This window comes from Cheilinus undulatus, linkage group 3, assembly GCF_018320785.1.
Source record: "Cheilinus undulatus linkage group 3, ASM1832078v1, whole genome shotgun sequence".
Taxonomy (NCBI): domain Eukaryota; kingdom Metazoa; phylum Chordata; class Actinopteri; order Labriformes; family Labridae; genus Cheilinus; species Cheilinus undulatus.
In genome coordinates this window covers 777,404-794,611 of record NC_054867.1, presented here as the reverse complement: position 1 = coordinate 794,611, position 17,208 = coordinate 777,404, and the positions used below count along the sequence as shown (strand labels likewise).

Sequence of the window (17,208 nt, the reverse complement as noted above, 5' to 3'; positions counted from 1 at the left end):
CTGCATACTTTACTGCATACTTAACTGCATACTTTACTGCATATTTTACTGCATACTTAACTGCATACTTAACTGCATACTTTACTGCATACTTTACTGCATACTTTACTGCATACTTAACTGCATACTTTACTGCATACTTTACTGCATACTAAACTGCATACTTTGCTGCATACTTAACTGCATACTTTACTGCATACTTTACTGCATACTTTACTGCATACTTTACTGCATACTTAACTGCATACTTAACTGCATACTTTACTGCATACTTTACTGCATACTTTACTGCATACTTTACTGCATACTTAACTGCATACTTTACTGCATACTTAACTGCATACTTTACTGCATACTTAACTGCATACTTTACTGCATACTTTACTGCATACTTTACTGCATACTTAACTGCATACTTTACTGCATACTTAACTGCATACTTTACTGCATACTTTACTGCATACTTTACTGCATACTTTACTGCATACTTAACTGCATACTTTACTGCATACTTAACTGCATACTTTACTGCATACTTTACTGCATACTTTACTGCATACTTAACTGCATACTTTACTGCATACTTTACTGCATACTTAACTGCATACTTTACTGCATACTTTACTGCATACTTTACTGCATACTTTACTGCATACTTAACTGCATACTTTACTGCATACTTAACTGCATACTTTGCTGCATACTTAACTGCATACTTTACTGCATACTTTACTGCATACTTTACTGCATACTTAACTGCATACTTTACTGCATACTTAACTGCATACTTTACTGCATACTTTACTGCATACTTTACTGCATACTTTACTGCATACTTAACTGCATACTTTACTGCATACTTAACTGCATACTTTACTGCATACTTTACTGCATACTTTACTGCAACCCTGTCATGCCTCCATGTATATCTACCTTGTGACAGACTGATCTTACATCCTGTCAAAATGTGCCTCAACGTTGCTGTCTCGGAGCACAAAGGACACAATGGGTCCCCGTCAACCCAACACTTTAGGTTCTGGGTGATGGTAGGATGTCATAGGTAGACCCTAGCAGGAATTTAATCCGCCTATCTTCCGTACTCCATAGGTCTCTCCAACTCGGCTTCATCTTCTCTACACTCTCCCAGTTCATCCACTGTCCCTGCTTAGCCTGAGCCACAGCCTTAGTACACCTGACTACTTCCTCCTGTCTACATACCTGTTCCACTACCAGTCTCCTATCTTTAGGACCTGCTTTGTTCTGTGTCGGTCTACCTGAGCCAAGCCCCAGGCCTCCCCGACCTATCTGGACATTGCCTACAATCTCAGCATGCCTAAGAGCTGCCTTTGGTGAAAAATCCATCCAAACCTAACCACTGCTTATGGCACCCTTCACAGCGACAACTGCAAGCAAGAATGTGTGATACCTGTCAGAGTGCCTTTTCATCACTGTGGAGGAATGTTGTCCCATTCTTCTCTGCAGAATAGTTTTCATTCAGCCTCACTGGAGGGTTTTCTAGCATGAACGGCCTGTTTACGGTCATACCACAGCATGTCAGTCAGATCTAAGTCCAGACTTTGACAAGACCTTTCCAGAACCTTCATCTAGTCTTTAGTCCATCCAGAGGTGGACTTGCTGGTGTGTTTGGGATCATGGTCCTGCTCTGTAATCCAAGTAGTCTTGAGCTTGAGGTCATGAACTGATGGTCAGACATTCTTCTTCTAGAGAGCAGAATTCCTGGTTCTAGTGGTCCAGGTCCCTCTGATCACACCATAATGTGTATTTACTTACAGAAAACACCAGATACGGTCCCAGGGTATGTATGCACTCTAGCAACACCTCCAGCACAAACCTGGAAGTGCCTTTTTCAGTTCATTTTTCCCTCATTCTGAGAGATTTGTCTATGGAAACCGAATGTTGATTTTTGTTATGGTCGCCTTATGAGGTGATGTTTTCACTGAACAGAGTCCTTGATCCAGAACTAGAACTAGGCTGTGGAAGTGGGCGGCACTGAGCAGCACTGGTCTTAACTTCCTGTAAATGGCGAGTGTGGGGGGTCTCCATGTTTCAAAACGGTCAATTGTTTAACTAATATCAGTATTTCAGTGCAGAAATTATACATAATTGATCTTTATGGGGCCACAAAAAGGACCTAGGGGCCTGATTTGGCCCCAGGGCCTGCAGTTGAATAGCCTGACTTTATTGGACAGAGTCATGTAGACGGGTTTAGAATGATAAAGGAGTCTGCTGGTGTGTGCGTCTCACTGCACACCACACTATAAACGCAAAACTCTTCAATCTGCCTCGACTTCTCAGGTCATTTTAAAACTAAATAAAATCTTTCATGGGCTTTTCCACTGTGACCTTTGACCCTACTGATCCAAACCAAGCTCTGCTGGTTTACTTTAGCCAGGGTTGGCCGAGCTGTGTGCAGAATGGTCCTGCTCTGGAGCGCCTGCCCCACCCCCAAGACGGTGACAGTGACATCAGAGCAGTTCGTCATTGTTGGGGACGCCTCATAGACGTGTTTAAGCAGCAGCTGCTGCACCAAACTGTGAAACACCTGCCAGATTACCAACAGAAGAAGAAGAAACATCGGCCAGCTCTTAAACTAAACAATCCTTACGGAAGCACAGCTATCTAAAAGAAACGCCATGTCAGCTCTAGATGCTTCCTCAAACAGGAAGCTGGGTTGTGGTGGAAAAGCAAAGGTCCTGTCAAGCTGCCGTGCCGAGTCAAACCAATCAGAGCCGAGCCGCTCAGTGTAATGGAAAAGCCCTGTTAGTGTCCCCGTCCAATCAGAACTCAGAGATCACGTCTGTTCAGAGGTTAATGTACCCAGGAAGGCGTCGACCAGCGTGCTGACCGCTCTCATGGCTCTGAAGAAGACGTGAGGCAGCTGACAGTCTCCTCTGATGGCCTCTTCTACGGAGGACGGAGACGGAGCAGCGACCCCCGGCCGTGTGATGTCCACAGGGTTACTGAAACAAGAGTCAGAGCATCTTTAGGGTTCCTGTGTGGTTGGTAGGAGCTGTCAAAGTCTCCAAAGATACAGGACAAACGCTGAACCTCTAAAAGCTATCTTAGCCACATGTGGAGTATAAACCTTCCTCTGAGGGTTGTGTGTTACCTGAGCAGGTGTAAGAACCTGAACCAGGTGTGAGAGACTCGTTCATCTTCCATGTCTGCAGGAATCAGAGCGACATCTTCATCAGGGACTTTAAACTGAGGGAAGGACGGCCCAAATGTGAGCGCCAACAGCCTGAAACAGACCAAACACACATGAACACAACCACAGTGGCGTGTTTCCACCAAGCGGTCCACTTTGGTTCAGGTCGGTACACTAAACCCTGATTTCACCTGTGCTTCCACAGCCACTCTAGTGGAGGTGTAAGTGGGATTGTAGTTTAACTGGCATAAAACCAGTGACAGAGTAGCTGGACAATAGTTCACTGACCATTAACAATGCTGATATCTTTACCACAAAAACAGCCTGGAAGATTCTCTCAAAACCCATAGGATTTTTAACTCCATGATTCTTTAGACCAGCTAACAGACTCCCATGAGTCTAGCTTCACTCTTAGGGTCAGAAAGGTAGACCTGGTACTTCAACAGAGGAGCACCCAAACAGCAGGACCATGGATCTGTTAAATTAGTCCCTCTAACGTCTGAAACCAATCATGTACCACACCTGACTGAAGTGAACCAGACTGCTTGGTGTAAACATATTAAAGACAAGTCAACCTGTCTCCCTGCTCACCTGGAGGTGAGGGCGGAGCTAACTCGGCTCCACTGCTCCATCGCGGCTGGCTGGTGTCTCCAGCTGCTCAACATTTGTTTACCTGTCTGCCACAGAGAGCGAGACGGGAAACACCGAGCACAGGACAGTAACCAGACCTCGAAGAGGACCGCCATGGAGAGGTCAGACAGCTGGTCACCTGAAGACAGATGGACAGGAGAGAGACACACAGGTGAGGTCTGAGACAGACCGACAGGTGAGACACACAGGTGAGGTCTGAGACAGACCGACAGGTGAGACACACAGGTGAGGTCTGAGACAGACAGACAGGTGAGACACACAGGTGAGGTCTGAGACAGACAGGTGAGACACACAGGTGAGGTCTGAGACAGACAGGTGAGACACACAGGTGAGGTCTGAGACAGACAGGTGAGACACACAGGTGAGGTCTGAGACAGACAGACAGGTGAGACACACAGGTGAGGTCTGAGACAGACAGGTGAGACACACAGGTGAGGTCTGAGACAGACAGGTGAGACACACAGGTGAGGTCTGAGACAGACAGGTGAGACACACAGGTCAGATCTGAGAGCTGCTCTGTGACCTACCAACAGAGGCAGGTGAGGACATGTAAGAGGGGTCACTGTCTTACTTGCAGAGGTGGGAGGAGCCAGCATGGCATTATTGATTCGGAGCAGGAAGTGTAGCAGCATTTCCCAGGTGTCTCTGCTCATTACAGCGCTCTCTCTGGCCAAAATTTGAACTGCACACAGCACCTGCTGACAGAGAGACAGGTAGAGGGGGTTCACCTGATCTGACCTGTGGAGAGAGGAGAGATGGTTTATTATCATCATATTCACAGTTAGTGAACGTTAATAAATTAATATAGGGTTAAAAAAATGTTTATAAACATGGAAAGGGTTAATAAATATTTATAAACATGTAATGGTAATAAATGTCCATACGGGCCTTGAAAAACACTGAGGCTGTACAGGTGGGTACCTGGGTAAGAAGGGGCTGTACAGGTGTGCAGGTGTGTACCTGGGTAAGAAGAAGCTGTACAGGTGTGCAGGTGTGTACCTGGGTAAGAAGAAGCTGTACAGGTGTGCAGGTGTGTACCTGGGTAAGAAGGGGCTGTACAGGTGTGTACCTGGGTAAGAAGGGGCTGTACAGGTGTGTACCTGGGTAAGAAGGGGCTGTACAGGTGTACAGGTGTGTACCTGGGTAAGAAGGGGCTGTACAGGTGTACAGGTGTGTACCTGGGTAAGAAGGGGCTGTACAGGTGTGTACCTGGGTAAGAAGAGGCTGTACAGGTGTCTGAGGATCTTCTGGACATAAAGGTCAGGCTCTCTGCTGATTGGTGGAGGGATGGAGTCCCTTTTGGAAACCGGTGCCATCAGCCAATCAGTGTAGATGTCCACACAGTGTTTGACCGTGTCACCATCCAATGGCAGAGTCAGACCGTAACACAACACCTCCATCGTCCATTTGACCTAGAAATACCCAACAGGTTTAACATCTGACCAATCACAACGCCTCTAAGGAGCTGATGTTTCTACTTCAGTCTCCTCACTGTCTGGCCTATCATGAGGCAGGACCCGTGAAAATGTTGACTTTCATTTTTGGTTTGAAAATAGTTGGACTTATTCTGCCCAGGAAACGTATTTTTAAAGGCTCAAACATTCAGAAAAAAAAACCTTGAATCTCTGCAAACAGGAAGTGGTGAAAATGTAGTTTCTGTGTGAATAACACAGAACGCCTCCACAGCGCCCCCTGTTGGGCCTACAGTACAGGTGTCAGCTCATTCTACTAAATATTGATATCATTGAGGGTGCCCCTCAGAGCCACTGGAAATATGGCTTCTATTTGGAAAAGACTCAAGTTAAAAGTTCTGGACAAAATCTAAGAGTGCAGCTGTAGCGAACCTCAGTTATAAATATGTCGCCATGAAACAGGAAGTGATTAAAACTCAGGCTTACATACTCCAATTTCACCAGACTTTACACGTATGATAAAAGTCCCACCTCAAGTCCAACTTTATGCCAATACTTGGTATTTATTTTATTATCATAGCGCCCCCATCTGGCAGTAGAAATTCTTTACTGTTTACACTAGAAGAAGAAAAAACCCAGATCGGTGAGATCTGGTGGCGCTGTGGAGGACATAAAGCTCACCATGATTTCTCTCCATGACCATTAAAGCTGTAATAACTCAGCCTAACCCTGACCCTGATCCTAACCATGACCCTAACCCTTACCCTGACCCTGACCCTGATCCTAACCATGACCCTAACCCTGAAGGGTTGACTATGGGGTAAACACGTTTAGACCTAATCGAGCTTCCCGTTTGTGTCCAGGCCTCACTGACTCTCACCTGTTGGTCCGTACACAGCAGGCTGCGGGTGTCGGGGTTTCCTAGTCCAGCTCTCAGGGGCTTCACCAAAGCTACAGCAACATCTCTGCCCACATTAGGAGGGAAACAACTGAGCACACTGACATGGCCCCGCCCAGTGGGCAGTGATTGGTCCATGGTTCACCTTGAAGAGAGAGAGGTTTAACCTGTGAAGTGGTGATGTTTTTTCTGGAGTTAAAGGATCACTCCACTGTTCCAGCGTTTCTACAGGGAACTAAAAAGGAGCGACACAATCCCAGACTTTGGCCTGGCCAGCTAACGAGCTTTAACGTTAATAAATATCAGGATACAGCACACTCCAGGCTCCACACAGTCCCTGTTACCAGCTCTTCTATTCATGTAGCAGACAAACTCTGGATTCAGACATTTCTGAACTCAGTATCTGGACCAGGACTATCAAATCCAGTTTGACTTGGAGTCTAAAATCATTTCAGACGTTTTCAAAAAAACAAATCCAAGAAATGTCTGAATATCTGGGGTGATATCAGGAAACCTTGGGCATGTTTTTCCACACTTTTCTATGGAATGATGGGATTTTTACCATGATTTTTATTTTATTTTGCGTGAAACTTCCCAGTTTTGGGAACTTAATTTGGATGTGACTTTTATGGGAAATTTCAAACAATCCATCCATCCATCTTCTTCCGTTCATCCGGGCCGGGTCGCGGTGGTAGAAGGTCAGCCCAGACATCCTTCACCCCAGTGCCACTTTCCCACTCCTCCTGGTGGATCCTGAAGTCTTCCCAGACCAGACAGGATCTATAATCCCTGATTCAGATCATTTCCAAGAAGTTTGGGGTATTTAAAAAGTTTTACCCAAAACTTCATTTCAGATATTTTTTGTTTTTATTGAAAATTGTGGGTTGAACAAACAACAAATTTAAACAGAAAAATTTTCATTTAATTGGAAATTTTGGAAACTTTTTCTATAATTTCCTGAATATGAGTAGGTACAAAACAATAAATAACATGAACACTTCCTTGGATATATTTTAATTTTATTTTTATTTTTATTTGTATTTAAATAAATTTTATTTTATTTTATTTCTATTTTATTTTAAATTTTATTTTTATTTTATTTTACTTCTATTTTATTTTATTTCTATTTCTATTTTATTTTATCTTTATTTTTATTTTATTTCATTTTATTTTATTTGATATTTCTATTTATATTACTATTTCTATTTCTATTTTATTTTGTTTTGTTTTATTTTGTTCTATTTTATCTTATCTTTTTTTATTTCTATTTTATATTTATATTGTTTCTATTTCTATTTTATTTTTTATTTTTATTTTTATTTAATTTTAATTTTTGTTTCAATTTATTTTATTTTATTCTAATTTTTATTTCTATTTATTTTATTTTATTCTCTTTTTTATTTATTTATTTATTTATTTTTGGATGGAAAATTTTCATCAGAAATGTTCCTGGGTTTTTTGTGACTTTTACAGAGATTTTAAAGGGATAGAGGAGAACTGTTTGAATGATCCTGAGTTGACAAAGTGGATCTCCAAATCTAAATGGTTGTTTTCCAGGTGAAAGCTCGGCTGTGCTGTGATGATGAGATGCTCTAACTCTGCAGCTCAGGCCTGTTTGTCCTGCAGTCTTCGCTTTAATAATGTTTGATTAATTAATGACTTTAACGTTCATCCTGCTGAACAGGTTTCATCACTGATATTTACTCTGATGTGGCTCACCTCCTCTTTATTATCCACCTTCAGTTTCATGGATATTTAATGCCAGCGTTCCTGTTTCTGGGACAAAGATTTCCTTTAGGGATAAAGTTTTTATAGAAAAACAGACTGAGGAGTTTAGCTGAGAAACACTGAATCAGTAACAGAAGTGTCTAAACTCCTGAACTGATTAACACGTCTGATCCCACACTGAAGATCGAACTCTGAAACAGGAGATGTGAACGTCTAGATCCACACTCTCTGGTTGTTTTCCTCCATCAGTTTGTCCTCTAGTCAGAGATAACCGAGTCTGTGATGAAGTTAATGATGAAGAGCTCGCTGTTTTACTGGGATTAAAGTCGCAGATTAAATCTCTCAGATGAATCCTGGGAAATAAACCAGAATTATGAAGGGTCATTAAAGGAAAGCTGCAGGTAAAATAAAGATTAGCAACATAACAGGCCCATCTACACATGCTGACTGTCTTTAATACATAAAAATACATAACAGAATGAGGATGGACCATGATACAGAATCAATAAAGCATCTATCAACATGTGATACCAAATATAAATGATGCAACACAATAAGACACGAGACAATAACTTTAACCTGACATGATACGACAGTTATTATATTTATTTTACCGTATGATTCCACACCATTCAATAAAACTCATGAAATAAAACATGAGATGAACCCGTACACCAGATAATCTAAAGCTTTTATCCTCTCCAGTGTCCAAAAATAAAAAGTTTAGATTAATTTGACCTTATTAGTGTCTTTATAACTCCATACTTTATCAGCTGTGTGAGGTTTTAAGAACGGGACAAACAGAACAGGATCAAAAATCTCTCTGCGGTCTGTTGGTGGTGAAATCAAGTGAAAGGTCTTACCTGTGCAGGTGAGTCCAGGTGAGTCGACTGTTCACACTCAGTGAAAACAGTGAGGTCACTGTGAATGTCATAAAGTCACCTGCTGCTGCCTTCAAGGACAGCTGGGAAACTTCACATCTCAACAGTACTTTACCTAAAGAGAGCTGCTGTTCTTCTCCCTGAGCGCTGACTGTCAGGCTCATTGTGACAACAAGGTCAGTGATGAAGATAGGGGTCATGAAGAGTGAAGGACTTCTGTGTGATATGGTGTTGAGTTAAAGCTGTAAGGATTCTCTGTGTGGATTTTAGCGCCCCCTGTGGACAAAGTAAGCAGATCAAACTAAAAGTGGTCTTAGAAAGTCCGCAGTCCCAACCTTGGCTTTATTTGGTTTGAGCATTTCTCAGAAGTTTCCACAGTTTTCTTTCCTGTAACGTTTGAGCAATTATCAGTAAATTCTTTCCAAAAATTAAGAATGGAGTTTAAAAAAATTTCGGGATTTTCCATGAAATTTGGAAAATGTAAAATCTACCAGGAAATTTGAAACACCCTTTCATTAATTTTTGAAACTCCATTGGGAATGTTGGAAAATGAAAGTTTCCATGAATTTTCCCTTGGAGTTAAAAATGAGTTTTCTCCTGATTCTGCAGGAAAATTTTAGTTGTTTTTCATTTTCTCCAAATGTTTCTGTGACTTCACTCTGCAGAGAGGAGAAAACTCAGACCATCACTGGGAATGTCATACAGTCACCTACTGCTGCCTTCAGGGACAGCTGGGAAACCTCACAGTTTATCTAAGGAGGATCTGAGTGTTCTTGTCCCTGAGTGCTGACTGCCAGGCTCTCAGTAACATCAGCCTCATGTGTACAGTAACAATGAATCAGTTTACTGGCAATAAACACACCAAACCGGTCTGAAGGCGGCTCAGTAAGGAGGTCTGTTTGTTTTTAAGGATGAGGTTTTCATTGTTCCAGATCACCTAGACAACAGGAAACAAACAGACCGCAGCAGAGAGAGGGCTGAATTTAGACGCTTTAAAATGGAAATACATCTTCACTGAAACAGGAAAGAATAACAACAAAGCTCGTCTTTGGAAACTCCACTCCCCAGATCTAGACTGAGCTCCTCTGATGTTTTAACAGAAAATGTCCCAACTTTTCTGAGCTGAGCTGATGTTTTTTACCACATTTTTCCTGGACTTTTCCTTAACGGCCTTTACAGGAGAACCGTTTATGGGTGAAAGGGGAAGACCCAACAGATTTAGCTTTTGTCAGGCGCCAACTTCTGAGTTGTAAGTGTAGGTCAGGGGTGTCCAAACTACGGCCTGAGGACCAAAATCAGCTAAGGGTCTATTTACATATGGCAAGGGAGGGAGGGGAGTTCATGCTGAGACAGTCTAACCCATCCTGAAACCCCTGCAGCTTAACCCGTCAGTTTGGAACATTTAGTCTCGTCTTTATCATTTTCATTATCATCATCATCATATTTTTATCATTATCATTATAATTATTATTATCAAACCAATACCACAGCCTGTTACCTCTTCGTCTGGCTAAACATTTTTGTTTTCATGCACTTTTAGGTGAATAAAACCTTGGTTACAGAATAAAAAATATGGGGTTAATAAAAAAATTAAGAAATAAAGTCTGACCAGTTGCTGCTCATAGTGAAATAAACTCCAACCACGTTTATTATTAACACTTTGATCTTTAATATCATTTATTCCCTTTAAATCAACAAAAACACGAAAAATAAAGATTCACATTCAGGACGATGAAGACTGAGGCAGTGCACGTCTCTATGGCAACCACATGTTGACATGGCGACGTTGGAACAGGAAGATCTGAAGAGTTACGTGATTGGTTGACTCTTAATTTCCTGCAAAATGACCTGGTTACCAGGCAGAAAAAGCAGAAGAGTGTTGATTGGCTGGCAGTGTGTTAAAAAAAAATCCCATAAGATGAAAGCGTGGCAGCCCAGAGGGGAAGCAACAGAAGTCAGGGGTCAAAGGTCAGTATGGCTGTCTGTTGATGAACCTGGAGAACATGGTGTAGGCAGCGCCTGGTTTGTCTGTAGGAACCATGTGACCAGATCCCTGCAGAGAGTCAGGTGATGAGAGTTAGTGCTTAGCCACGCCCCAAAACACAAAAAGATGACATCACAGTCAGCTGATGAAGAGGAGGAGTTTACCTTCACAGTGAGGAAGGCAAGGTTGTCGAACTCCTTGACGAAGCCTCCAACCTGTCGGCCATCCTCATCGTCATAGAGCCACGGACGTCTCTGGACCTCCACCTGAGTGACATCACAGGAAAGAGACAGGTGAGAGTGACATCACAGGAAAGAGACAGGTGAGAGTGACATCACAGGAGAGAGACAGGTGAGAGTGACATCACAGGAGAGAGAGACAGGTGAGAGTGACATCACAGGAGAGAGAGACAGGTGAGAGTGACATCACAGGAGAGAGACAGGTGAGAGTGACATCACAGGAGAGAGACAGGTGAGAGTGACATCACAGGAGAAAAACAGGTGAGAGTGACATCACAGGAAAGAGACAGGTGAGAGTGACATCACAGGAGAGAGACAGGTGAGAGTGACATCACAGGAGAAAAACAGGTGAGAGTGACATCACAGGAAAGAGACAGGTGAGAGTGACATCACAGGAAAGAGACAGGCGAGAGTGACATCACAGGAAAGAGACAGGTGAGAGTGACATCACAGGAGAGAGACAGGTGAGAGTGACATCACAGGAGAAAAACAGGTGAGAGTGACATCACAGGAAAGAGACAGGTGAGAGTGACATCACAGGAAAGAGACAGGTGAGAGTGACATCACAGGAAAGAGACAGGTGAGAGTGACATCACAGGAAAGAGACAGGTGAGAGTGACATCACAGGAGAGAGACAGGTGAGAGTGATATCACAGGAGAGAGACAGGTGAGAGTGACATCACAGGAAAGAGACAGGTGAGAGTGACATCACACAGGTGATAGTTATAGATTAATTGATGAATGATGACCTGCTGGTGCAGAGACTCCACGAACCACTCGTCCCCCATGAAGTTGCAGGCCATGTCCACGTCCCCGTTGTAGACCAGGATGCGGTATTTCTGCAGAGAACATGAGGGTCTATAAGAGTTCTAACACAGAGACGTTCTTCAGTGCTGTCACTCTGGAGGATCATAGATCTGAGAATGCAGAACTTCAAACAAGCTAAAACTGTGGTCCTCTTTGTCTCGGCCTTCGTGGTTCCTCAGGTTCTTATAGTTCTATGGTGTCATGTGATATGTGTGTTCTAATGAGGTTCTATGGCGTTCTAGTCTGGGTCTCTGTGGTGCTGCTGGGGTTCCTGGTCAGGTTCTTTAAGTGTCTGGGTTCTGCAGATGTTGGGTGTTGTTGTTCCTCTTTTTTCTCCTGCCCATGTCTAATCCCTTCAGAAACTCTGGTTTTTAAAGTGTTGGTCTAATAAAGTTCTCCTTAAATCTAAACAGGATCTTAGATCTGTGTTCACTGACCAGAGCAGAGAGCAGCTTCAGGTACTGTTTCTTCACATCCATGTAGAGACGGCCGTAGTTCAGGTTCACCTCAGAGCTGCAACACAGAGAGACGCAGTTTCCATCGTTTGATTTCTAAATATCTGATAAGACACATGAAAAAAGAATGACTAGCTAGAGATGCTGCGTAGACAGTTAGCACAACGCTAACAGATAACTCAGAGGAGTGTTTAAGAATAGAGAGGAGGAGACTGGAGGAGAAACTGAGGGCTACAGAGCTTGGACCAGACCAGATATCAGGATGAAGCTACACAGCTGTGACAGAGGGAGGAACTACACTGATGCATATTAGACTCATTATAATGAGAACGTTAGTAAATCTATAAATCATAGTTCTGTGTTTTAAAATTTTTGCTGCATTCAGGTCTGACATTTTTATTTTTTAGTCAACCAGTCACTGTTGAAGCAGAGACGACTTTTACAGTGTTTCTATTTAAATCAACATGTAATCAGCCCTTTAACCCTTTACCTACTGACCCAGCACCGGTGCTGAGTTTTATATGTCCAGAGTATTATTACCGTAACTCTGTCAAAGTTTGTCCAAACAGAAAAATTCCAACGGTGTTGGAAAGCTGAGAATTGTGGGCATGCGCACATATATGGTTCATTACGGTACTTGCAACCATATGACGTGGGCATTCATAGCAAAACACCAGAAGTATCACGAGACCGCTACACGGATTCTCAACACTGTAACTCCTCGAAAGTTTGCTCAATCTAAAAAAATCCAACGCTGACAGAGAGCTGAGAATCTGAGCTTTCCGGCAATATATGATGTGTGGTATATACGTTATATTAGAGTAATGTCGAACAGCACCGTGAAAACGGCAGCTTTGGCAGAAGACGAGTGAGAAAGGAGAGTGAAGGAAGAGAGGAAAAGGAGGGCAAGTGAGAGTGGGGCTTCGTTTTCTAAAAATAGCGTTAGATAGTGGCATTTGTGCGTGTCTGTCATGTGCAATAACAGTATGTTACTGAGAATGCTGAGAATGCATTTTTCCACCTTTATTTGCACTAACTGTCTCCTATGTATATCGTTATCTTTGCACTGTGTTTTGCACACCCAGAGTCCTAGACTCCAAAAATGACTGCTGATTGTTCTAAACATGTATAGGTTCACATTTCAAATGTCAAATCAAAACTTCATGAGCAATAATAACATTTCTACTCATAAAAGCCATGAAAAACAAATCTGTTTTTGTGTTTTTCTTCTTTTAAACTGCTGACAATTCCATATAATGTGCAATAATCATTAACCAGATGTTGAAAAGTCAAGTTCAAGTACTCCTGGGAAAAGGGAGCAAAGCTCTCAGACTTAGGGCATTTCCTGACTATTTTACAGCCAGAATAACTAAATATGTCCAAATCAACATTTTAGACTCAGTAGGTAAAGGGTTAACTTGGTCATGTATGGAGGTGATTAGTGATCATGTGTGATAAGGGTTAGCTGTTAGCCTTATCATAGCCTTCTTATTTCAATATTTGTTCACCAACCAAACACATGCAGATGTAAAAGAACGACATTAATATGCCTGAACTCACACTGTCTACTGATATAACATGTATTTATAAGAATCTCAGAAATAAAACATATTACATTTTCATTGCTGCTGTCATCCTCATGGTTTCCTTCAGAAATACAGATTTGAGTTCATTACAGACTTTTTGTCCAGTGTGAATTCAGCGCTCCAAACACTGAAGTCCCCTGGGTGATACTCATCTGGTCTGAACAGGTCATCAGTGGAAAAAAAGGACAGGCTTTTAAAATTCTGCAGCGCAGCCTGTTTGGAGTCTCAAACCCACCTCGTCCAGATCTTTGGTCTGAATTAAGGCCGGGTCAGACTACATGAATTCAGCCAGATTTAAGCCCGACTGCACCGTCACAGCTCACCATTAAAACTCGGGCCCAACTTTGAGTCTGGAACGACAAAAGGTCTTGTAGTGTAACATAATTAACGACACGTCCAAGACTCCTTACGATTCCTCACAACCACGATTCCACAAGACTAGCATGTCAGAATTTTTCGTACATGGTGGTCTAGTTTGACACCCTGACCTGACGTCAACGACGTGAATCCTGACGTCTAATAACAGGCGAACATTTGCTCATTATCTTCGCACCATCACTTACAAGATTTACCACCTTTTATTCCCTAAAACTAATGCGTACATTTTATTTTATTTTATTCACGTTATCACATGCAGACCTTAAGTTCTATCTGAAGGAGAGCCAGTCCATATTGTCCTTCTTTTGATACATCCAAACTTATTATCCATAATCCAATCTGTAGTTGTTTCTTATTTTCCTTTGTTGAGAAAAAAACCCCGCTACAATCACACAGAGCACTTCTGTTGTAGAGTGACTGACACTCTTTGACCCGCCCCCCGACAACCTGTGAACTCGCACTCAGTCACGGAGACAGTGGTGATGTCAGCATACGCTGAGCGGTCCGGACCACTCTTGTAGTGTGGCCAGGCTGTCGGCCAAGACGGGACAAGATTTTGGTCACATAGTCTGACATGGTGCTGTCGTGAACAACCAAAAAAATCGTGTAGTCTGAGCCGGCCTTTAGACGGTATAATAACATGGCCAGATGGATTTGTGTCACACATCTATCTGGTAAACCTCTCATACACAGTGTTTGGGAAAGGGCAGAGGCTTTGAAAAAAAACTCAGAGGGTGATTGGATGATCGTTCTGTCTGTCACATCTTTACGGACCAATCAGAGCAACAAAACACGTGACGTAGCCGCTACTGAGGAGTAAACGCCACAGAGAACTGCATAACGGTAACCATGGCGACTGTAGACATGTCAGTACTTGACTTTTGTGGTTTTTGCTAAGAAAACAACTCACTGCTGTTCTTTGTTCTTCTTTTAACCAAGAAATGTCCTCAAGTTCTGATAAAACTGGTGCTTCAGCAGCATCCGCGCTCATCTCTTCCTCCATAACTGCACCAGCTCTTGTTGCTGCTTGTTTACATCACGACTGCTGTGCCTGAAAGTACCGCCCCTCTTCACTGATTGGTCCTGTCACTTTCTAACCGGGGTCAAACAGTTCAGATGGGAGCTCTGAAGATGGATTCACCAGTGAGAAACAAGGAAACGGGTGTATCCATCTGCTTTGTTAGGTTAACATTGTAAGCAAAGAATAAAAAGGAGGCCCACTGACCTTTGACCTCAAAAAACATTGAATCTAAGTCAGAGTGGACATGTGTGTCAAGTCTGAAGAAAAACCTTGAGAGAAATCTGGTGTGAACGGTCCTGATGTATGGAAGGAAACTGAGAACCAACCCCTCCAGCGTGGCTCCTCCGTCTGACCCCTGCCCTGTCATCCCAACACTAACCCAGCAAGTGCCCTGAGGTGTTTTACCTGCAGATGACCCAGTCCAGAGCTTTGGGGCTGATGTGCAGCGCCGCTTTGACGTAGGCGTTGTTCAGGTAGAGCGTGGAAGGGGTGGAGTTAGTGCAGGGGGGGTCCAGACGGACGTTCAGGTGGAGCGACGCCAGACCTCGTAACTTCTGAGCACAGAATCAGAGGAGACCCAGATGAGGATGTACGCTCAGGTGAGAGGAGGTTAAACATGACATGGTACTGACCAGGCTCCACAGGCGAGTCCAAGGATGGCTGATGAACGAGTTCCCCAGGTCTCTGATCACCAGCTCGCCGTCTTCAACACTGATGGACAAAAATAAAGGTTAGATCTGCTCTGAGCCATGGATCAGTTGGTTCAACCGCTCCACCAATGCGTCAGCGTTGGTCTGAGGTCATACGGGAAGATAAACGAGCCTTTGACACATCGAGCACGTCCTTCTGATATTTCCATCTGAGATAAACATGTGTGAGAATCTTTCTGAGACACACATCTGAACTAAAACCAGAACCCTTACTAAACAGCAGAAGAAGACATTTAACAGAAGAGATCCAGAAACAACAGGGTCATACTGAGCATGCTCCACAGCACCATCTACAGGTGAGGAGTGTGGACCACAGCCTACCTGACTCTCTGACGGACTCCACCTGGACAGGGGGCGTAGAGGTTGTACATGTTGAGACCAGAGCTGTAGACGATGTCCTGAACCTCAGAGAGCTGAAAAGTTTAAAGAACAGAGATAAACCGAGGCCGACTCATTTCAAACAGAGCTGGGGATGAAAACCAGCCGCAAAGAAACATGCATGAAACGGTTGGATGTGGAAAAACAGCACTGATCCACAAAAACAAACATTAAATCTAGATTAGTGAGGCTCAAACAATCTGAAATAAACTAACCCTGACCTTCAACTATGTCAGAGTTGACCTGAAACCAGAAAACCCCACTGTGAAGCCGAACTCTGACTGCTCCAGGTGACCTTTTCTCACCTGGTGTAGTTCATCCAAGCCTGATGGAACTACATCATGATTATTGAGTTCACACAGATTCAGCCTGGTTCAGGTGAGGTAAAGTTGACCAGGTGTGTTCAGACTCACACAGCTAGAGCAGTTCTTGCTGAGGTTGTCATAGAAGTTGCACTTCCCGTCCTTGCAGCAGTATTTCTGCAGCTCGCTCCACAGTTTGCTCCCCAGCAGGCCGTGATAGTACGCAAAGTAGACCAGAGAGTTATCGTTCAGCTCGTAACTCGCCATCCCATTTCCAACGGCGATGCCCTGCAGGACAGGAGAGACGGCGTAGCTGATGAGAGTGTAGCAGACGTACCTTAACATCCAGGAGGCACCTTTAGTGATGGAGGTTTACAAACATGGCTGTGTCTCATACACCAGGGAAACTGAGGCTGCGTTCACACTGCAGGTAAAACTGACCTGAATCGGATCTTTTTGCTCACATGTGGCTCAAATCTGGTATTTTTCTGACAGTGTGAACTGCACAATGTGATCTTTTCTAATCAGATTCAGGCCACTTTTGTATGTGGTTCTAAATCAGATACTGTAGGAAGATGACTGCAGTGTGAACAGGCAAACAAAAAAAAT

General features: G+C 43.3%; 2 protein-coding genes across 2 annotated transcripts in view; both read right to left on the bottom strand.

The window, feature by feature from the left end:
- The window catches only part of LOC121506708 (ral GTPase-activating protein subunit beta-like), a 34,749-nt gene extending 28,481 nt beyond the window's left edge, over positions 1–6,268 (bottom strand). Inside the window, exons 1-6 of the mRNA XM_041782560.1 lie at positions 6,113–6,268; positions 5,030–5,232; positions 4,392–4,558; positions 3,761–3,938; positions 3,131–3,262; positions 2,839–2,981 (exon numbers count right to left, since the gene is read on the bottom strand). Of these exons, the coding sequence (XP_041638494.1) occupies positions 2,839–2,981; positions 3,131–3,262; positions 3,761–3,938; positions 4,392–4,558; positions 5,030–5,232; positions 6,113–6,268 (979 nt within the window). The remainder of the gene's footprint in view (positions 1–2,838; positions 2,982–3,130; positions 3,263–3,760; positions 3,939–4,391; positions 4,559–5,029; positions 5,233–6,112) is intronic.
- Positions 6,269–10,384: 4,116 nt separating this feature from the next.
- ctsa (cathepsin A) overlaps positions 10,385–17,208 on the bottom strand; it is a 14,776-nt gene continuing 7,952 nt past the window's right edge. The window contains exons 7-14 of the mRNA XM_041783778.1: positions 16,711–16,887; positions 16,241–16,332; positions 15,842–15,920; positions 15,615–15,763; positions 12,207–12,282; positions 11,712–11,801; positions 10,888–10,989; positions 10,385–10,792 (exon numbers count right to left, since the gene is read on the bottom strand). Of these exons, the coding sequence (XP_041639712.1) occupies positions 10,709–10,792; positions 10,888–10,989; positions 11,712–11,801; positions 12,207–12,282; positions 15,615–15,763; positions 15,842–15,920; positions 16,241–16,332; positions 16,711–16,887 (849 nt within the window). The 3' untranslated portion in view covers positions 10,385–10,708. The remainder of the gene's footprint in view (positions 10,793–10,887; positions 10,990–11,711; positions 11,802–12,206; positions 12,283–15,614; positions 15,764–15,841; positions 15,921–16,240; positions 16,333–16,710; positions 16,888–17,208) is intronic.